The sequence below is a fragment of the Procambarus clarkii genome, chromosome 1 (assembly GCF_040958095.1).
Source record: "Procambarus clarkii isolate CNS0578487 chromosome 1, FALCON_Pclarkii_2.0, whole genome shotgun sequence".
Classification (NCBI taxonomy): domain Eukaryota; kingdom Metazoa; phylum Arthropoda; class Malacostraca; order Decapoda; family Cambaridae; genus Procambarus; species Procambarus clarkii.
The window spans coordinates 24,198,551-24,221,388 of NC_091150.1; the positions used below are offsets into that span (position 1 = coordinate 24,198,551).

Here is a 22,838-nt window from a genome sequence, read left to right on the forward strand (position 1 = left end):
CTGTATGAATGTATGACAATATTCCTTATCCCAAACTTGGAGCTGATCGCAACACCGACCCTCCGTCAGCTACAAGAGACACATTGTATCTTGGTAGTCATTGTATCATTTTTAGTAATTGACTAAAACTATTTTGAAAGTATTTCTATCTATTAGCATAAGTATGTAAATCTAGACCTGTGTAAATGAGCTGCTTTAGACGAATCTGTTTCGTTCAATGGGCGGCCCAGTTCCATGTAGCATAAATAAGGCACAGATGTGAGGCTGGTTAAGATAGTGAGGTACAATAGTGAGGGAGTTATTATTGATAGTGAACTGTAATAGTGAGGGAGTTATTATTGATAGTGAACTGTAATAGTGAGGGAGTTATTATTGATAGTGAACTGTAATAGTGAGGGAGTTATTATTGATAGTGAACTGTAATAGTGAGGAAGTTATTATTGATAGTGAACTGTAATAGTGAGGGAGTTATTATTGATAGTGAACTGTAATAGTGAGGGAGTTATTATTGATAGTGAACTGTAATAGTGAGGGAGTTATTATTGATAGTGAACTGTAATAGTGAGGAAGTTATTATTGATAGTGAACTGTAATAGTGAGGGAGTTATTATTGATAGTGAACTGTAATAGTGAGGAAGTTATTATTGATAGTGAACTGTAATATTGAGGGAGTTATTATTGATAGTGAACTGTAATAGTGAGGAAGTTATTATTGATAGTGAACTGTAATAGTGAGGGAGTTATTATTGATAGTGAACTGTAATAGTGAGGGAGTTATTATTGATAGTGAACTGTAATAGTGAGGGAGTTATTATTGATAGTGAACTGTAATAGTGAGGAAGTTATTATTGATAGTGAACTGTAATAGTGAGGAAGTTATTATTGATAGTGAACTGTAATAGTGAGGGAATTATTGATAGTGAAGTACAATAGTGAGGGAGTTATTATTGATAGTGAAGTACTATAGTGAGGGAGTTATTATTGTGGTGAAGAGGAAGTCGACAGAACGGTTTGACTTGTTGAATGTGTTGGTGGTTAGGTTGTCGTAGTTGTATGGTTTGGTGACTATGGGGTGTGATGGGTGTGTAGGGATTGTGTTCTATAAAGATCAGATTCCTGGGTTGAGGGAGGTGATGGCCGTGGGGGGGGGGTGCACAGGTACCTGCTGGGGGGTGCACAGGTACCAGCTGGGGGGGGGGGGGTGCACAGGTGCCTGCTGGGGGGGGGGGGTGCACAGGTACCTGCTGGGGGGGGGTGCACAGGTACCTGCTGGGGGGGGTGCACAGGTACCTGCTGGGGGGGGGAAGCGGTTGTTTGGGGAACGTATTTCACAGTACTTGCTCTGAAAGGAGGAGGATCGTGAGTCGGTGTTGATGACTAGATGACTAGACTGATGGTTCGATTTTGTTGAATACGGATGGTGTACTTTTATATGCTCAGCAGGAGCCTGAAGATCTTTATAGGATTGATTGATTGATGAAGATTAAGCCACTTAAAAGTTGGCACGGGCATGAATAGCCCGTAAGTGGTGGCCCTTTTGAGCCATTACCAGTATCAAGAGCTGATACTGGAGATCTGTGGAGGTGCGACTGCACCCTGCGTGACGGGAGATGTCTCCCGTGTCTTTATAGGAGGGATAGAGAGAGATTGGAGTATGGAGGATTTATTTATTGGGGTTTGTTCACCTGGCTTGTCACTGTTGGAGTGTTAGCTTTTAGAGGCTGGGGTTGGTCATACGGAGGTATGGGATGTGGTGCGGTCCTTGAGGAAGGGTAAAGTGCGTGGGTTGTATGGGCTGCCCGCAGAGTTTTATGTTTGCGGTTGGGATGTTACTGGAGCTGATTTCTTGGAGGTGGTCCAGTTTTGTTTTACGGAGTTGGCGGAGTCCCAGTCCATTGACATTCTCCAGCTCTTTCCTAAGCCTTGCGCCGTGAGGTTCTTTGCTAATTGGCAACTGATAACGCTTCTCAGTCGGGATTACAAGATCATATCGATGCTGTTAGCAAATCAATTTTGGTTGGTGGTGGGCTCCCTGGTTTCTCGGGAACAGTTCTGTGGGGTGCCGAGTAGGTCGTTGGTCTTTTGCAACAACTTGGTCGAGGATCTGATAGTCTATCTGTTGCAGTCTGGGGGCCCGATAACTTTGATCAATCTGGAATGGTCTAAGGTCTTCGACTGTGTTGCCATTGATTTTGATGCCCGAAACGCTTTGCGTAATAGTGGCTTTAGGCATTGTATGTACTAGCTCTATCTATAAGTCAAACAATCCTTGTAAATATTTATTGTATGTATGTACCTTACCTAAATAAAATTGTATTGTATTGTATTGGGGATTTGGAGAGGCTTGGATTTGCGCCCCAGTTTATAGATTGGGTGCACATGTTGTATGAGGGATGTTGTAGTCGGGTGTGTATGAATGGACTGTTTAGTGGTCCGTTTGCCATTGGATGCTCGGTTTGGCATGGTTGCCCCCTGTCGATGCTTTTATATGTAATATTTCAGGAACCGTTGTTTTGGAGGGCACAGTGGCTCTATCGCCTCCACCCGGGTGCCCAACGGGTCTGACCTGTGAATGTGTGGATATGCTGATGATACGACTGTGTTTGTGGCTACTGTGGATTCGGTAATTGGTGTGCAGGACGTGGTGCATAGTTTTGAACTGGCCACGGGAGCTGTCATCAATTGACAGAAATCCTGTCTTATGGTGTTGGGGAGTTGGGCTTGTCTGGAGTCGTGGGAGGGGTCGTGGCTGCAGGTGGTGAGGTCAGTTCATATGCTGGGCATCACATGATTTGGTTCTTATGAAGAATCACTGCTGCATAATTGGCTGGCGGTTGCTCGCTCGGTGGTGGCGGCGGTGGGGATGCTGTCCCAAGAGGATCATGACGTTTTTCAGTGGGCGCGTTTCGTGAATTGTTAACTCCTTTCTAAGGTATGGTATTTAACTCATTGTTTCCCATTCAGCAGGACCCACGTGCTAGATTTGGAGAAGATTGTTTCTTAGTATGTGTGTTGGGGCTGCTACCATCCAGTTCGCAGGTCCTCCTTGTGTCAGGGTCTGGTGGACGGTGGGATAAGGCTGGCTGATGTGTATCTGAAGTCGACGGCTTTTTTTCTGGGTGACGTTTCATAGGGAACTTGAGTTAGGGGATGGTTTCAATTCCTTGGCTCCATATTTCATTTCCTTGTGGATAAATTATTTAATGGGGATGCTGGTTTGTAGGGATGTTGCTTTCTTCACGCCGCCGGTTTACTTCTGTGCAATACTCATTCTTTGGTCGTTGTGTAGGTATCCTGGGTATATGTCTTTTGGTTGTCAGGACGTGTATAGGGTGCTTTTGGGGCGTGTGGCTCACAGGGTGGAGGAGTTGTACCCGTTATTTGATTGGGGAGCAGTGTACTCACCTAGTTGTCCTCACCTAGTTGTGTTTGCGGGGGTTGAGCTCTGGCTCTTTGGTCCCGCCTCTCAACCGTCAATCAACAGGTGTACAGGTTCCTGAGCCTATTGGGCTCTGTCATATCTACACTTGAAACTGTGTATGGAGTCAGCCTCCACCACATCACCCCCTAATGCATTCCATTTGTCAACCACTCTGACACTAAAAAAGTTCTTTCTAATATCTCTGTGGCTCATTTGGGCACTCAGTTTCCACCTGTGTCCCCTTGTGCGTGTTCCCCTTGTGTTAAATAGACTGTCTTTATCTACCCTATCAATCCCCTTCAGAATCTTGAATGTGGTGATCATGTCCCCCCTATGTGTGTGTTGCAACATGTGTGTTGCGGCCTGCGGGCACCGTTTCTCGCCCCTAAACAACGGGAGTTGATGTGCCGATTTCTTCATGAGACTTCATGACTCCCAGTGAGCGGTTGTTAATGTTAGGTAATGTAAGCTCAGATGGTTGTGTTTTATGTGGGATGGTCTGGTGGGATGGATGGTGGGAAAGGGGCCTCGTAGCCTGGTGGATAGCGCGCAGGACTCGTAATTCTGCGGCGCGGGTTCGATTCCCGAACGAGGCAGAAACAAATGGGCCAAGTTTCTTTCATCCTATGCCCCTGTTACCTAGCAGTAAATAGGTACCTGGGTGTTAGTCAGCTGTCACGGGCTGCTTCCTGGGGGTGGAGGCCTGGTCGAGGACCGGGCCGCGGGGACACTAAAAGCCCCGAAATCATCTCAAGATAACCACAAGATATGGTCGAGACGTAACTTCATGTTTTACTTTGTCTGCAGGTTTGATTGCCTGGCTTCGAGGTACAATTATTACCTTCTGCGGGTCTGATTTACAGGTAGATTTGCTGCATTTTTTCTTCTTGTCGTTTCCGGGAGGGATTAGTAGAGTTCGTCACACGTTAGGGATGTTGGTGTCCGACTACCTTTTTTGTTTATGGGTTTGTAGGTTAGAAGGTTACGATGTGGCTCAGATATTGGGGTTCTTGAGGGGTAGGCTGCATGCACTACACGATGTGGTGGCTGCAGCGATCGTTTCCGAGGGTCCTTGCTCGGTGGTTCACGTCGGTTTATGTTACTGCTGCTCACGTCTTGTAGGGTTTAGTAGGGGTGTTCGTCGTTGTTCTGTTTTCTTGGCCCGTGGGTTGGGGCTGCATCCCCGCCTTTTTATGATTGTATGAGTATCCATAATTGCTTGTCATGCAGCTGGGTGGTGTCCAATGGTGCCATGAGAATTAAAAAACAAAATTGGTGTACTTGTATGAGCTTTGTCCCTTTTCGTTATAGGGCCACAAGTGTGCAAGTGTATCTGTCGCAAGTTTAGGAGGTGTCTCCTTGACTTGCTAGCTGCGCCTGGAGTAGTGTATGTACTGAATGCTTAGTACTGCTCTGGGAGATGTTTCATCTGGTAGTGTGTGTGCCTCTTTCCTCACACTATAGTAGTCAGTTTACATAATTTTTGTGTGTGTATATATATATATATATATATATATATATATATATATATATATATATATATATATATATATATATATATATATATATATATATATATATATATATATATATATATAAGATTGTAAGATTGTTTGCATTCATGTAAAGCCTCTAGCACACATTGCATTTCGGGCAGGTCCTCAATCCAAATTTTTTCCACGGAATACGACCGCCAAATCACGTAACAACCAAGTACCCATTCACTGCTGAGCGAACAGAGGACACAGTTAAGGATTGGCGCCCAGTCAATCCTTCCTGGCCAGGATACTAACCCAGACCAAAGTGCTTGCGAAATGCTGGGAGAGTGCTTTTCCACAACACCACAATCACCCCCCCCCCCCACGTCCTCCACCCCTTCTCTTTATCTCAGAAAATTAACTGTTAAGAAGTATTGAAACAACTACATTGTTCTCTCACAAAATACATTTCCACACTTGACTTCATGAAAATCGCATAGGGGGGGGGGGGGGGTGGGGGTCTCTATAATTATTAATATATCTTAAGTCATTTCACTTATGCCTATCCCGAGCAATCTATGTCCATCCCATACCCCAGACCATTACCCCTGCAAAGTTGGAAGAAACAAGCCCCAAGCCCCTGCACCAACAAGCAGACAAACAAACATTCTCTCCCACAGTATAGCTATAATGTGTGGGGTGAGCGCCCCAGGAGTGGCCACCCTGGGGTGAGCGCCCCAGGAGTGGCCACCCTGGGGTGAGCGCCCCAGGAGTGGCCACCCTGGAGGAAACTCTACTCACGAACCCAAATAAACCTACAGTAAGTTCAGGTGAAGACACAAGGTGCTAGGGAGTCGTCACACCAATTAATTGGAGATTAAGAGGTGGGAACCAGGAGCTGGAGCCAGACCTCTACAAGTACAGCCAGGTGAGCACATGTTTTCACTCAAGTAATGTTTTCATGAGGAATATTCTACTAAACGGGTCTAACAGTCTCCGTGGTGTAGTGGTAAGACACTCGCCTGGCGTTCCGCGAGCGCTATGTCATGGGTTCGTATCCTGGCCGGGGAGGATTTACTGGGCGCAATTCCTTAACTGTAGCCTCTGTTTAACGCAACAGTAAAATGTGTACTTGGATGAAAAAACGATTCTTCGCGGCAGGGATCGTATTCCAGGGACCATAGGATTAAGGACTTGCCCGAAACGCTACGCGTACTAGTGGCTCTACAAGAATGTAACAACTCTTGTATATATCTAAAAAAAAAAAAAAAAAAAAAAAAACTATAATTGGTAAATATTTAGAAAATAAATGTTAGAATACCAAACATAATTTAATAATATTATAAAATATTTGCATGTAGTATAAATATAATGTACAATATGGTGAAACATAATATCAATAAATAGAAAAATATTTTATTCATTAAATCTGACTTGAGGCAAAAGACAACAAAATGAGTATTGTGAAATAAGGATCTTGGCTCATAAATAATATATATAAATAATTAGAATACTGACATAGTAGATTGTTAAGAGAATAATGCAGCTAACTTGCTACACCCTTATAGATGGCAATTGTTGACCAGACCACACACTGGAAGTTGAAGGGACGACGACGACGTTTCGGTCCGTCCTGGACCATTCTCAAGTCGATTGTGATGAGGAGGTAGAGACAGGCAATAAATATTTATTGCCTGTCCCTACCTCCTCATCACAATCGACTTGAGAATGGTCCAGGACGGACCGAAACGTCGTCGTCCCTTCAACTTCTAGTGTGTGGTCTGGTCAACATACTTCAGCCCCGTTATTGTGACTCATCGCCTGCGCATGGCAATTCTCATAAGCCTCACTCTATGGCTTAAATTACACTGCTTAATAGTATTAACTAAACTTAATAGTTTAGTATATAGTATAAATAAATTATTTAGTAAATAGTATAAACTTAGTATTAAGTTTTAGTCCTATTGTTTTTCCTGCCCGAAACGCTTTGCGTAATAGTGACTTTAGGCATTGTATGTACTAGCTCTATCTATATATCTTACATTATATGTATGTACTTTACCTGAATAAACATTAACTGCACAGCATGAATGTACTCTTTATATGATTTATTGCATCGGGGACAGTCAGCCAGTTAATATATATAGTACATGTTAGGCTTAAATCCAGGTCCCCCCCCCCCCCCAAGGGTGAAATTACTGACCCCGCCCAGGATGCAACCCCACAACAAGCTGGCTAACTCCTGGGTATCTAGTTACTGCTAGGTGAACAGATGCATGAGGTGATGAGAAACACGCCCAACCATTTCTGTCCCGCCCGGGATCTGAACCCGGAATTCTCAATTGTGACTCAAGAACGAATCCAACTCTACTGCCGGGACCCTAAAATAATAATATTTTATATTTATAAATATATAAAATATAAATATATATTATACATAGTATTATATATATAATTTATAGTATATATAATATATTATTTATAATATATATATTTATATATAATTTTTACATTTAAAAATATAAATATATAAAATATATTGTAATATAATGTAAAACCAGCAATTGAATGTTATGAAAGGACCCTTTCTGGTTGAGCTCCGGGTAACTCCAGGCGTCTATGGTGGTGAGACAGTTTACCATCACTCACTCAGTGATGGGTGTCCTGATAGTTTACCATCACTCACACAGTGATGGGTGTCCTGATAGTTTACCATCACTCACTCAGTGATGGGTGTCCTGATAGTTTACCATCACTCACTCAGTGATGGGTGTCCTGATAGTTTACCATCACTCACTCAGTGATGGGTGTCCTGATAGTTTACCATCACTCACACAGTGATGGGTGTCCTGATAGTTTACCATCACTCACACAGTGATGGGTGTCCTGATAGTTTACCATCACTCACTCAGTGATGGGTGTCCTGATAGTTTACCATCACTCACTCAGTGATGGGTGTCCTGATAGTTTACCATCACTCACTCAGTGATGGGTGTCCTGACAGTTTACCATCACTCACTCAGTGATGGGTGTCCTGATAGTTTACCATCACTCACTCAGTGATGGGTGTCCTGATAGTTTACCATCACTCACTCAGTGATGGGTGTCCTGATAGTTTACCATCACTCACTCAGTGATGGGTGTCCTGACAGCTTACCATCACTCACTCACACAGTGATGGGTGTCCTGCTCTCCCTGAGACCAGGGCCAGAACCTGGCTGCTTCAAAGAGGCACGGGGAGCAGGGCATCGTCACCATCACCCACATCGGGAAAGAACAACAGAAAGTAGACGACACAACTACATCAAAACGGAACACTGAAACAGCCAACAGACACCGCAAAAGAATCACTCGAATCGAAATGGTTTCTTTCAAAAATGTGTACAAAACAACCCGAGTGCGCACAGGTGCCAGCTAGCAGTGTCCTGACCCCATGCTGGCACCCACTTAGTCTGTAGCTGATGGCCCAGAAACCGACATACCTGGTGGAGGCAACTGGGCCTCACCCAGAAAGGGCATTTCATTACAGCCAATGATCTCCAAAGCCCCTGAGCCCGAATATTAACACACAACATATTAACAAACACCGCAGCCAAAGCCGACCAGTACGAGTGTCGAGGACGTAAGGACAGACAACAGGCTGGCTAGCTTTAATGGCACTTTTGACGACTTTGGACAAATGTGCCTTGGAACAGAAAAGTAAGGAAACTGGATGGACAAAGAGCACATCCACCGAAGAAGAACTGATGGTGCACATGTACTGACAAACTGCCACTACCTGACACAACGAATGATGCACTCTAGCCAGACAAAGCAAGCATCAATCATCAGGAAAACCCTCCAGAAGCCAATAGTCTCATTCTGTGCTGGAAAAAGAGACGGCTGCAGGCGAGGAAGCTACTCATCAGGGAAAAAGAGACGGCTGCAGGCGGGGAAGCTACTCATCAGGGAAAAAGAGACGGCTGCAGGCGAGGAAGCTACTCATCAGGGAAAAAGAGACGGCTGCAGGCGGGGAAGCTACTCATCAGGGAAAAAGAGACGGCTGCAGGCGAGGAAGCTACTCATCAGGGAAAAAGAGACGGCTGCAGGCGAGGAAGCTACTCATCAGGGAAAAAGAGACGGCTGCAGGCGAGGAAGCTACTCATCAGGGAAAAAGAGACGGCTGCAGGCGAGGAAGCTACTCATCAGGGAAAAAGAGACGGCTGCAGGCGGGGAAGCTACTCATCAGGGAAAAAGAAACGGCTGCAGGCGAGGAAGCTACTCATCAGGGAAAAAGAGACGGCTGCAGGCGAGGAAGCTACTCATCAGGGAAAAAGAACAGAACCCACACCTCTGGAAGAAAGCATGAAGCTTCCCACTGTGACAACATGATGTGAGAGCCAAAAAAATAAAGCCTTAAGAAAAATACTCAACACAGAAAGGACAACAATGAACTGGGAGGAAAAAAAGGAAAACTAACACCTGGTCAAGAACAATGATGGCTCAAGGGAGCAAGAGAAAGAAAGCCTAAGACAACTTTTAAAATGGCACCGAGGAAGTAGCGACACCAGGCAAGGGTTCAGGCAAAGGCAAGCAATAAGAGGTATTAGGCATTTTTCCATAAATGCTTTGCATATTAATGGCTTCATTTGTATGTGTAACTTCTGTCTCTACAGTTGTCCCTTCCTATTATGTTCTTGGTTTACACATTCTTAAGAATAAAATTATGAATTATGAATGAGGTTCCAATCAAGGAACAACCAGGACAAAAAATATGAAAGGACCACTGCAACAGACACAGAAGATTCATGATGAAAGGAGACAAAATGGCGAAAACATTACCAAGGCACTTCATACTGTCGACTCGACAAGACCCGCTGGCGTGACACCACCAACGCACTTCATACTGTCGACTCGACAAGACCCGCTGGCGTGACACCAACAAATCAATAACCTATGTGGTCACCTAATGACATACCCCCTGGATATATGATATATGATCATACTTCATAGGATCAATTCTATAGTATGATTGCCGAGTTCCTTGTCCGAAACTTGGAAAGAATCACACTGTGATGATGTAGCTAAGTGCAAGCCTCTGAGAGCGAAGCGCCCACATAATGACATGAGGGTGAGGCCTATATTTGTATGTGTCATACAAATAGTGGTAAATCATCGTCAGAGACTCCAGGCTGAGCCGGACACTAAGAAGCCATAAGGATCACCTTGCCCAAGTACATCTTTAACCTAAAACACTCAGAGTATCAACTGAATCAGAGGAAAGAGGTAAAGGAACCCCCCCCCACCCTCAGTCCAGCCACCATGGCATCCACCATTAGAGCCTTGTGGTCAGGGAATGGAGCTACATAAGAAGGATGAGCAAGAAAAGCCAAAAATAAGATAAACCATTTGCGAGAGCGTTTAACACATCCCGCACGTGAACCACATTGAGAACTAAACCCTGAGAATCCACAAGCTGAGGTACTTGCAGTCCAGCAGCAAAGAGATAAGAAATGATCTCCCCACGCTTCAGTGAATGAACAACAGGGGAGGAGTCAGAATAGACCCCCAAACGATAGAGCCCAGAGGAAGACGAACCCTCCACAGGGCCGGCCACACTGCTGCAGAAGCGCACCCTATGCTGTGCACCTGACTGAGTCGGTCTGACCACCAACCCTGGGAGGCCTGGTGCATACTGCTCACTAAGCTCCAACCCAGGGGCTAAAGAATCCATAATCAGTTCCAGCAACAGAGAAGGATAGCACCATGCAATCAAACCCTGGAAAAAACAAAGAGGAAACCGGCAAAGTAAGAGCCAAGGAATGGCAGGAGGGACCTGAACTCAACAGTCCTGTGGGTGGCAACCACAACAACACCCCTGAGCCAAACTTTGCAATGGGGAAATACAATTCAGTCAAAGTTTGGGATCATGAACAAACGCTTGACAATCCGACGAGTTGCCCAGGGTCGACTAACACTAACAACAAGGGAGCCGGTTGGCCGAGTGGACAGCACACTGGACTTGTGATCCTGTGGTCCCGGGTTCGATCCCGGGCGCCGGCGAGAAACAATGGGCAGAGTTTATTTCACCCTATGCCCCTGTTACCTAGCAGTAAAATAGGTACCTGGGTGTTAGTCAACTGTCACGGGCTGCTTCCTGGGGGTGGAGGCCTGGTCGAGGACCGGGCCGCGGGGACACTAAAAAGCCCCGAAATCATCTCAAGATAACCTCAAGATAACACCAGATTGTGACGGTGTTGCAGATGAAGCTGAGCTGCAGGAGGCAGGGAAAGAGATGCCGACGAAGAATCACAAACAAGACTTAACCAGATATGAACCTGGAATGGAATGAACTGGGACTCTTCACAGTTTAGTAGTAACTGGCTGACTAGTGGACATGCAGACCAGTTTAGAGTTTAAATCAGCGAGTCAGTGAGGTAAGCTGGAACCTAATCCTAAAAAGATGTAGCTGGGGTCACTACCAATGCTAACCTGGTAAAGAACTGAGGAGCCAGATGCAAGCCGAAGCAGAGAACCTTGAAGTGGTAAGCCTGATGCTCCACTAGAGATCCTTACCAGTCCCAGAACCTTGGATGAATAGGAACGTGCTAATATGCATAACTGAAGTCCGGGAACATCATCCAGGAACCTACCAAGCAAAGCAAAGCAAACCTGAGTTAAAGTAGTCATGTTGAACGTCAGACAGGAAATGAAGCTGTTGGAACCTGGGAGGTGGGAAATGCCTCTTGGGAACCAGGAACAACTGGGACACCCATCAAAGGAAGAAGGTTAACTAAACTCAACCAAAGTCTAGCACTATTGCAGTGCCAGGGCGGAGTTGCAGGCACAACACTTGTCACACTTGACTAACACAAGAGGGGTGGACCAATTTCACCAGAGACCCTAGGAGGGAACTCTGCAAACACACAGATCATGGCGCCAGGAACTGGCAAAATGGGTAAGATGTCCGCCCACAGTCTCGTCTCTCAAAGGGCCTAACCATGAAAGTGCCAGTATGAAGACCAATGAGCAGAGCCACCCCTCTGCAATGTGTACTTGCAGAGGATGAATCAGCTAAAGAAAACATAAGACCTTGGGAATTCGATTACACTGAAGGCCTACTCTGAGCAACAGCAGACGAGGCCATAACCATACCCGACCGCCTTCAAGCAGAATAACCAGAACCCTTCTGCAAAAGTACCTAAGAGGACGAAATGCAGCAGCTGATGTAACAGTAGAAACAGCTTCCTCGGGAAAGAGGAGAGGCGAAAGGGGAAGGCAGACAAAAAGGTTAAGGACCAAGCCGAATCTCAAGACTGGACCAGCTCAGTCTGCCGACACGAAAGATGGGCCAAGTAAGGTGCTGTCACAGCCTCCCTAAAGACGAAGGGCAAGAAACTTGGGCAGCGCTGCTAAAACCAGAACCGCAGGCAGCAAGGAAGGAATACCGGGGACAGAAGCAAGAACAGCTAAAACACCATTGAGCAGATCAGAAAACGGCTCAATAATCGCCCAGATGGGCAACATAGTCGCCAAGTTGGAAAGAGCCTCTGTGATCTTCAGCAATAAGAGCTCCAGTGAGCACAAGCAGCTGCACATGGAACTGTAATTTGCCCACATTTTCAAGCAATGCAAAAAAAAGCCTAAAAACATCTGAAACACAGAATTCTTTTCCCATCACTCGAGTCTCTCGGTTTGGCAAAAGCCCTGCCAAGCCCACAATGAAAGGAGGGAATTGTCAGGACGAATCAGGGACCTCATACCTGGGCCCAAAAACCCGAAGCCGGCCCGAACTCGAAAGAGGACGGGTCCATTAGGGAAGCAAGGTCATGAACCTGCAGAAGGAACCAAAAAATGTCCACACATACTGCGAAGGTTAAAGGTGAGACAACAGAAACTTCCAGGAATGAGACCAGAAAGAGGGATAGAAGAAATCTTCTCCCCTAGAGCAAAATACCTTATCAGATGGAGCCAAAGTTCAGGATTGGTTGAAGGGAATCCATGAACCCCCAGCCCCAGCCCAAGAGCAGAAGCGTATTCTGCACTCCTTACCCGGTAGAGATAGACATCGTCCACAAGAGCAGGATCAGAGCCAGGTAATTATTGCCAAGGCAAAGGCTCTGCATCGCCAGAAGGATGTCTTAACTGTCTCTGCCGTCATAGTGGATGGGGAAACCCCCAGATTCGGCTGAGCTACAACTACAGCTGATCCATAACCTGACTCCAAAAACCGACATTTTGCAGGAAGAGATCAAGGGGAAAGAGGAGATGCTGGATACAAAACACACCAGCAAGGAAAAGGAAGAGGAGGAGCAAACTTAGACCAGGTGGAATTCACGAACTCCTCCAAAACTGGATCCCTAAACACTATAGGGCCAACTCTGGGGCATCCAAAAGAGCACCATACTGCAAACCATGAAAGCAAAAAAAAACAGCTCACAAAATAGCAGCTGCCAGAAAAGTCTCCTGTTCTGACTCAGACTCTGATAAGACTAAGATCTAACGAGCAGAAATGCCACTGAACTCTGGGTCGAAGTTGTCATCAAACGAAAAAGCAGCATGGCAAAAAATAGACCAAACGATGATGGTAAGTAGCAAAGCCGACTAGCACCCTTCAAACTCGCATACAACGAAAGCGGGCTTGAAAGGTCAGTCTATGATGAGCCACACCACAGATCTGCAGAAATATTGCCAGGGCCTGAAGACAACTAACAAAGCAAGATATCCAAAGGAACACACACCGAGTGCATGCAACAACAACAAAACAGAACACCCCCAACTGCATGGTTTAACAGCGGTTCTGCACCCCGGTGATCTGGCCTCTCAGAGGTGACCTCCTCAACACACAGAGAACCTTGGAACAACTTTATTACAAGTTGTAACAAGGGAATCATAGGGACTCTCATGTTGTGTGTTTGCAGGTGAAGCTGGGTTGATGCGGGGCGTTTCCTGGGCACTAAATGAGTGCCCAGGAAAGGTAGCCCTAAGCACGTGCAGCTTGAAGCACAGATTATACCAAGACCAAAGAAAGATTGCAGCTTAAAATCACCCTCATGAAGCAAATAATACAAACAAGGAATGATGCACTGTCAAAAATGGGCCACACTCAGACTATCAATTGAACCAGAGGAAAGAGGTAAAAGAACCCCTTCATTCCCCCAGAGGGGGGATAGGGCCCCCCCCACGACTCAAAAACGAGTGACAAGGCAGGACTCACAGGACAGAGACCAAAAGAGTGCCAGCACCTCTTGGAGAAGAAGGGGAACTTGCTATGAAAAGTAACACGAGAAGGTAGTAGTGAGCAAGAGGACTGTGGCCAGGATGCCACCAGAGGGTGGTAAATGCACAGGTAATTATGGGCCATTTCGTACCCAGTTTTAAATTAATATTTTCATTTTAATGATTTTTTTTTGTGGTGTCTGTTGGCTGTTTCAGAAGTTCCGTTTTTCATGAACCATGCAGTTGTCTTGTGTTGTCTCGTCTACTTTTCTGATCGATTTCCCTATGAGTGATTGTAACAATCCCCTGCTCCCTATGCCTCTTTGAGAGGCCAGGTTCTGGTTCTGGTCTCCGGTAGGCCAACAAGACGCCTTTGACTGATATGACTTAAGTAATGGAAAAATATCTCAGCTACATAGCTTAAGGGGTGCCACTGGAGCTCCTCAGAAAACTTAAATTCTACACTCATGGAACACGCTGGACCTCATTTTCACTAATAATGATGAATTGATCGGGAACATAATGATTACAAATACCTGTTACTCAGATCACAACTTAATTGAAGTTATGACAACCATGGGGAATAGACCTTCAAAACCAGTCCAGATTCCCGGTGGAGGAGATTTCAGCAAATTCAACTTTAATAATAAACAGATAAACTGGGAGCAAATAAACCAGGACTTCACAGAAATAAACTGGGAAGAACAGCTAGAAAATGCAAACCTGAACCAGTGCCTGGAAAAAATAAGCTCAGTAGCACTAGAAATATGTTCAAACCGCATACCTCTAAAAAAAAAGAGAAAGAGATGCAGATTGGAACGGGAACGTCATTCCCTATATAGGCGAAGAAAAAGAATCGCGGAACAACTTGAGAGTCGCACCCTATCTCAAGAACGGCAAAGAAGGTTAGGTAGAGAAATAGAAACAATTGAACTCAAGCTACAAGAATCATACAAAACCCAGGAGAGGCAAAGAGAGCAAAAGGCCATCAGTGAAATAGAGAGAAATCCGAAATATTTTTTCTCCTATGCAAAATCAAGATCAAAAACCACATCTAGTATCGGGCCCCTGCGAAAGGGAGATGGAACTTTCACCGATGACAACAAAGAAATGAGCGAGTTACTGAGGAAGCAGTACGACTCTGTTTTCAGCGAGCCATTAAACACACTAAAGATTGATAACCCAAATGAATTTTTCATGGATATGATACCACCATCAAATCATATATCAGACGTCACCCTATCCCCACTGGATTTTGAAGAAGCCATAAACAGTATGCCTATGCACTCTGCACCAGGCTCGGATTCTTGGAACTCCATATTCATCAAGAACTGTAAAAAACCACTATCGCAGGCCCTTCACATTCTGTGGAGACAAAGCCTAGATACTGGCGTTATCCCTGATATACTAAAAACGGCAGAGATAGCACCACTTCATAAAGGAGGAAATAAGGCAGAGGCAAAAAATTACAGACCGATAGCACTAACATCGCACATCATAAAATATTTTGAGAGAGTGCTAAGAAGTAAGATCACAAAATACATGGAATCACAGCATCTCCATAACCCCGGACAACATGGTTTCAGAACAGGGCGCTCTTGCCTGTCGCAGTTGCTGGACCACTATGATATGGCATTAGATGCTATGGAAGACAAACAAAACGCTGATGTAATTTACACAGATTTAGCAAAAGCTTTTGATAAATGTGACCATGGTGTTATTGCACATAAAATGCGTTCAAAAGGAATTACCAGGAAAATAGGCAGATTTATCTACAATTTCCTGACCAACAGAACCCAATGTGTAATAGTCAACAAAATAAAATCCAGCCCATCAACCGTGAAGAGCTCAGTCCCCCAGGGTACTGTGCTTGCTCCAGTACAGTCCCCCAGGGTACTGTGCTTGCTCCAGTACAGTCCCCCAGGGTACTGTGCTTGCTCCAGTACAGTCCCCCAGGGTACTGTGCTTGCTCCAGTACTTTTTCTCATCCTCATATCGGACATAGACAAGAACACAACCTATAGCACTGTATCATCCTTTGCAGATGACACTAGGATCTTCATGAGAGTAGGCAACATAGAGGACACGGCAAACCTCCAATCAGATGTAGATCAGGTCATTTTATGGGCTACAGAAAATAATATGGTGTTTAACGAAGATAAGTTCCAGCTCATGCGCTATGGAAAAAATGAAAATATAAAAACGGAAACCACATACAAAACTCAGGCAAATCATAACATAGAACGAAAAGGCAATGTAAAGGATCTGGGTGTACTCATGTCGGAAGACCTTACCTTTAAAGAACACAATAAAGTAGCCGTCACAACTGCAAGAAAAATGACAGGTTGGATAACAAGAACTTTTCACACTAGAGATGCTATACCGATGATGATACTTTTCAAAACGCTTGTGCTCTCTAGAGTGGAGTACTGCTGCACAATGACAGCCCCTTTCAAAGCTGGAGAAATTGCTGACCTGGAGAACGTGCAGAGATCCTTTACTGCTAGAATCCACTCAGTAAAACATCTAAACTATTGGGACCGACTAAAGAGCCCAAATCTGTACTCCCTTGAGCGCAGGCGGGAGAGATACATAATAATTTACACGTGGAAAATATTAGAGGGGCTGGTCCCAAACCTGCACACAGAAATAACATCACATGAGACCAGAAGACATGGCAGGATGTGCAGAATACCCCCGTTGAAGAGCAGAGGTGCAACAGGTACTCTGAGAGAGAACTCTATCAACATCAGAGGCCCGAGACTGTTCAACACGCTTCCGCTACACATAAGGGACATAACTGGCCGACCCCTCACAGTGTTCAAGAGAGAACTATCAACATCAGAGGCCCGAGACTGTTCAACACGCTTCCGCTACACATAAGGGACATAACTGGCCGACCCCTCACAGTGTTCAAGAGAGAACTATCAACATCAGAGGCCCGAGACTGTTCAACACGCTTCCGCTACACATAAGGGACATAACTGGCCGACCCCTCACAGTGTTCAAGAGAGAACTATCAACATCAGAGGCCCGAGACTGTTCAACACGCTTCCGCTACACATAAGGGACATAACTGGCCGACCCCTCACAGTGTTCAAGAGAGAACTGGATAAGCACCTCCAAAGGATACCTGATCAACCAGCCTGTGACTCATACGTCAGGCTGCAAGTAGCCGTGTCCAACACCCTGGTTGATCAGTCCAGCAACCAGGAGGCCTGGTCGACGACCGGGCCGCGGGGACGCTAAGCCCCGGAAGCACCTCAAGGTAACCTCAAGGTAAGGTAGGTAAGGTAACACAACTTCTTTTTCGTCATTTAAACTATTGAAATGTGATTTAAAGGAACCACAAATTACACTCACAACAGTTTATGTCCTGGTCATTATTATTCCTGTAATAATAATGTCTATACAACCGGTTTGATGGTTATCTTGAGATGATTTCGGGGCTTTAGTGTCCCTGCGGCCCGGTCCTCGACCAGGCCTCCACCCCCAGGAAGCAGCCCGTGACAGCTGACTAACACCCAGGTACCTATTTTACTTCTAGGTAACAGGGGCATAGGGTGAAAAAACTCTGCCCATTGTTTCTCGCCGGCGCCTGGGATAGAACCCAAGACCACAGGATCACAAGTCCAGCGTGTTGTCCGCTCGGCCGACCGGCTCCCTAGACACATATGGTGGACACATAAATGTGTTCACAAAGTGACTATATTTAAGAACAATTTATCTATGATATTCAAATATACAATAATGACCTCATTCACCTTCATCAACAACATTATTATAATACACTTTATAACACAGCTACATAAGGAATTATTTATTTATATTTTTGAGCATTATATTAAAATATTATTGTATTAATCTTTTCTGTTGTCCTGCTCATTTTATATTTCGTCAAATGCATTTCTATTCTAAGTTTTTTAGAGCAGGAGGAGGAGAGTTCGCAGCATTGGTTAAGTAGGCAGCGATGGCTGCGGGCTCCCCCACCAGGGATGCTCCTCTCGCCAGGGGCCTCGCACTCGGGGTTCCCCGAAAGAGGTACTTCAGGACGGAGAAGTAGTTGGACTGTGTGCCAAACTGGGGGATAATCTTGTCATAGGAGGCAGTCTCGTAGGCATCCCGCAGGAGGAGAGCCATGAAGGAGGCGTCGGAGAAGAGGTGACGAACCACCAGTTCAGTAATCTGCTGCTGTGCCAGGGTACGGTTGCCATAGTAGGGCATGTAGTCGAACAGCGGGCTGCGGGCGAGCACAACCTCTCGGATAACACACATGCAACACTCACTTTACCGACAGCTTTCTAGTTTGTGGGGTTTGGCTTGAGAATTATTACTTGATAAATGTTGCAGTTAAGATCGAGTTTACTATACTTTACTAAGATTTAAGTTTACTAGCCACAACCAAATGTTGCAGTTAAGATCGAGTTTACTATACTTTACTAAGATTTAAGTTTACTAGCCACAACCAAATGTTGCAGTTAAGATCGAGTTTACTATACTTTACTAAGATTTAAGTTTACTAGCCACAACCAAATGTTGCAGTTAAGATCGAGTTTACTAGACTTTACTAAGATTTAAGTTTACTAGCCACAACCAAATGTTGCAGTTAAGATCGAGTTTACTATACTTTACTAAGATTTAAGTTTACTAGCCACAACCAAATGTTGCAGTTAAGATCGAGTTTACTAGACTTTACTAAGATTTAAGTTTACTAGCCACAACCAAATGTTGCAGTTAAGATCGAGTTTACTATACTTTACTAACATTTAAGTTTACTAGCCACAACCAAATGTTGCAGTTAAGATCGAGTTTACTAGACTTTACTAAGATTTAAGTTTACTAGCCACAACCAAATGTTGCAGTTAAGATCGAGTTTACTAGACTTTACTAAGATTTAAGTTTACTAGCCACAACCAAATGTTGCAGTTAAGATCGAGTTTACTAGACTTTACTAAGATTTAAGTTCACTAGCCACAGCCACATATTAGAAGCCTTCAGTAATGGTGCAGAGCACTAGGCTCACAGGCTGCCAAGTTCTTTAATAACCACTTCATATTTTACTTTAAATTTCAATATAGAGTAAAGATAGTCATGTCAGTTAATGCTAACAGTTTATACCAGCCCGTCGTCCTGTTTTGGTAGTACTTATAGGAAGGATGAGGACCACAGTACATATACCAACGTGCAACGCATTTAGAAAGTCGAAATCGGCACTATTGAATTTAGACAAACCGGAAAACGAGTTTCTACTGATGTTGCAAAGACAAGCTAAACTAACCTAACCTTATTAGGCCTAATACACGCTATCTGAGGCCTAATATAGTACATATGTGTACTATATTAGGCCTAGGAATATTTAAGTTATTTTTTTGTTTCATTTCTATAACTGAAACAAATGAACAAATGAAATAAATGAAAAAATGATTCTATAAATTGAATAGTACAAAGCTATGATATGGTTTAATATTGATTTGACTAAGCATTGGGAAGCTATCTCAGCTACATTTCTACGACCTCAGCTACGACCGGGAAGCTATCTCAGCTACATTTCTACGACTCAGCTACGACCGGGGAGCCGGTCGGCCGAGCGGACAGCACGCTGGACTTGTGATCCTGTGTTCCTGGGTTCGATCCCAGGCGCCGGCGAGAAACATTGGGCAGAGTTTCTTTCACCCTATGCCCCTGTTACCTAGCAGTAAAATAGGTACCTGGGTGTTAGTCAGCTGTCACGGGCTGCTTCCTGGGGGTGGAGGCCTGGTCGAGGACCGGGCCGCGGGGACACTAAAAAGCCCCGAAATCATCTCAAGATAACCACTCAAGATAACCTACATAGCTCCAGGGTGCCTCTGAACCTCCCAGAAAATTAAGATTCTCAACTCATGCAACACAATTTTTTTCCTTCTCTACTATCTAATTGCTGTCTAATTGAAAAGTTTCCACTGTCTAATGGCTTAGTACGTCAATATTTGTACTGTAGTGCACATAGTTACATACAGTACTATCTAAACACGGGGGACAGGTTGCTTTATACCTTCTTGAGATGATATAATGTGTCATACACAGTCATATGTCTGTCAGAAAAGAACTGGATTATGCCAGAAAATATACTACTTGAATTGCAGTGGGAAAATATATTTCATTTATATTCACATTGAATAAATACATCGTTACAGCATTCAAACTAACACGTCCATTAAGTCACTGTGTGTCCAGTCCAGTCAACATACCTGACGATATGAAAGTCTGACATTTCAGCACCAAATCGGTCTATAGTGGTCAGTGTATCTAACTGGACAGCCTGGAGACCAGTCCGGACTCTGGTGATACCTGGACTTGCGCGGTAATCAATGATCAAGTCCAGAGGGCCAGTAAGCCAGTGGGCGCGTATCTGCAAGTGGGAAAACTCCTGTCAGTGCTATATTAGTGCTGGCTAGTTGTGGACACTGCCTGAGAGGAGGTGTGGAGGCTGTTGATCACTGGTGGAAGCAGTCTGCCGGTGCTGTGTGAGAGAACAGCATTTCCTGAAAATTTGAGAAGCAGGTAATCCTACCTGTCAATGATGAAATCGATGAGTTTGGAGCTGTTGTCCTTCATATCTGCGACGGCATGAGCAGCCACAGCACTCAGAGTCGAATTGATGGTTTTAACACCCTTGTCAGTATGGAACACAAGCTCTACGTTGAGAGGTCCGTACACATAGTGGCTCCGAACCTAGAGTTCACAACGCTTATTAGCTCTTAAATGTATTTATAATAAGTGGAAAATATATGAACACGTACAGGATTTGTATTAACACTCTAGTATTATAACCATCTAATATATTGTTTCATTATGAATAATAATCTACCCTTAGACTCGGTTACAAGTATCTCTGGGAATTCTCATTATCTACCGATGTAGACCTGACCAAATGTAAACTGTGTCAACAAAATTATTCGCACACCCTCCGTCACTATGTGATGGAGTGCGAAAAGATACGTGAATTTAGAGACAATTCTATAACCAATGTTCCAACGATGCGTCAATATTTCATTCAAAATGATCTGCTACCAGAAATTTTAGCCAAATATCCCCAGTTTGCTAACTGTAGGTAGTAACTTAGAGATTGTAACCTATCCACCGCTGCCCACTGGATGGGGGGCGGTGTAACCTATCCACCGCTGCCCACTGGATGGGGGGCGGTGTAACCTATCCACCGCTGCCCACTGGATGGGGGGCGGTGTAACCTATCCACCGCTGCCCACTGGATGGGGGGGCGGTGTAACCTATCCACCGCTGCCCACTGGATGGGGGGCGGTGTAACCTATCCACCGCTGCCCACTGGATGGGGGGGGGCGGTGTAACCTATCCACCGCTGCCCACTGGATGGGGGGCGGTGTAACCTATCCACCGCTGCCCACTGGATGGGGGGCGGTGTAACCTATCCACCGCTGCCCACTGGATGGGGGGCGGTGTGCAGGACAAACATATCAATTGTGACACTAGCTCTCCACATATGTCAGTTGCTTAATTTAGAACCTGTACTTGAGGTCGATCTCGAACCCATTGTTGATGTGACGACTTATACTGAATTTTGTAACTAGCTCATCAAGATTGTAACTTGCTTAGCTAAATGAATTGTGGGGTTCAGTCCCTGAGCCCATTATGTGCCTCTGTAACCCTTTCCACTACCGCCCACAAGATGGGTATGGGGTGCATAATAAATGAACTAAACTAAACCAAACAAATTGTTACATTATGACTAATAATCTGCCTAATACATTATGACATAATAATTATATAATTTCCTCGGAGATGGTTCTTGATAAATACAAAATTAAGAAATCTGTGTATTTCTGGGATTTAGAGAGTAACGAAGTATTAGTGTCATGTCAACGCTTTGTGACAATAATTAATAAAATACAGTATTGTACACTTTCTATTACTTAATTAATTTAATTAATTAAATTAATAATTATCACTTTCAGCCGCCCGGCGAACAAGGAAAAACGTTAATAGTGCTCTAGGCGTTTCGGGCGATCGAGCGGAAACACTGAAAAGTGTATACTCTTTTCACTGTCCTGATCTTAATTTTCGATGTACACATTTCCTTTTTGTACCAATGTGTTCGCAATAGAATGTTCTAGAAGACCATATGTATAAAATGTCACCAAACTGTGTTTTAAACCACTACCATTAAGAAACTACTAGATCACTAGCCGTGAGCTCCACACAGCTCCAAACAGCGACGAGATGTTTCCATTCTTTTCAGAGTTGTCAACTCCACACTTGTCTTACAGCGTTAAATTTGGTATCTTTGAGATCGCAATAAAATTCCCTACACGGACATATGTATATAAATGAAGAATGATGATCGCGGCCCACCCACAAGAGTGTGGGAAGTGGGCGAAGTGTTATCTGTTACCGCACATCGGCGATCTACAATAGTTTTACCACAAAGATACAAGACAATGCCGTTCTCCCAAATAAGCTATGTAGCTACTAAAGAAAACGTAAATTTTATGGCAAACATGTTCATACTATCCCCAAGTCGATCGGATAAGAATTGAATTTTATAGAAATATTTGTTCGTCGGATATAAAAATATGTCCACTTCAGCAAACAACTCCAACAGCCACGGAGGGTCGAGAAACGTCCTCACTCCACGGCTGCTAGCAGTCGACTCACTGATTCTTGTGTGTTTCTGAAGTTGGGACGTAAGTCTCCGTGGTGTAGTGGTAAGACACTCGCCTGGCGTTCCG

The 22,838-nt window shown here is 44.5% G+C and overlaps 1 protein-coding gene and 1 pseudogene across 5 annotated transcripts in view; one reads left to right on the forward strand and one right to left on the reverse strand.

Moving 5' to 3' along the window:
* Positions 1-22,838, reverse strand: part of LOC123748645 (uncharacterized) — a 136,389-nt gene that overhangs the window by 15,674 nt on the left and 97,877 nt on the right. For 2 of the 5 annotated variants that reach the window (XM_069322951.1, XM_069323136.1), the window contains exon 8: positions 20,648-20,808. In XM_069322951.1, the coding sequence (XP_069179052.1) occupies positions 20,648-20,808 (161 nt within the window). Of the gene's footprint in view, positions 1-17,735; positions 18,338-20,324; positions 20,486-20,647; positions 20,809-22,838 lie in introns of those variants that run through there. The other 3 variants (XR_011228135.1, XM_069323073.1, XM_069323014.1) reach the window with 3 other exon arrangements.
* Positions 9,875-10,063, forward strand: LOC123748646 (small nucleolar RNA U3; annotated as a pseudogene).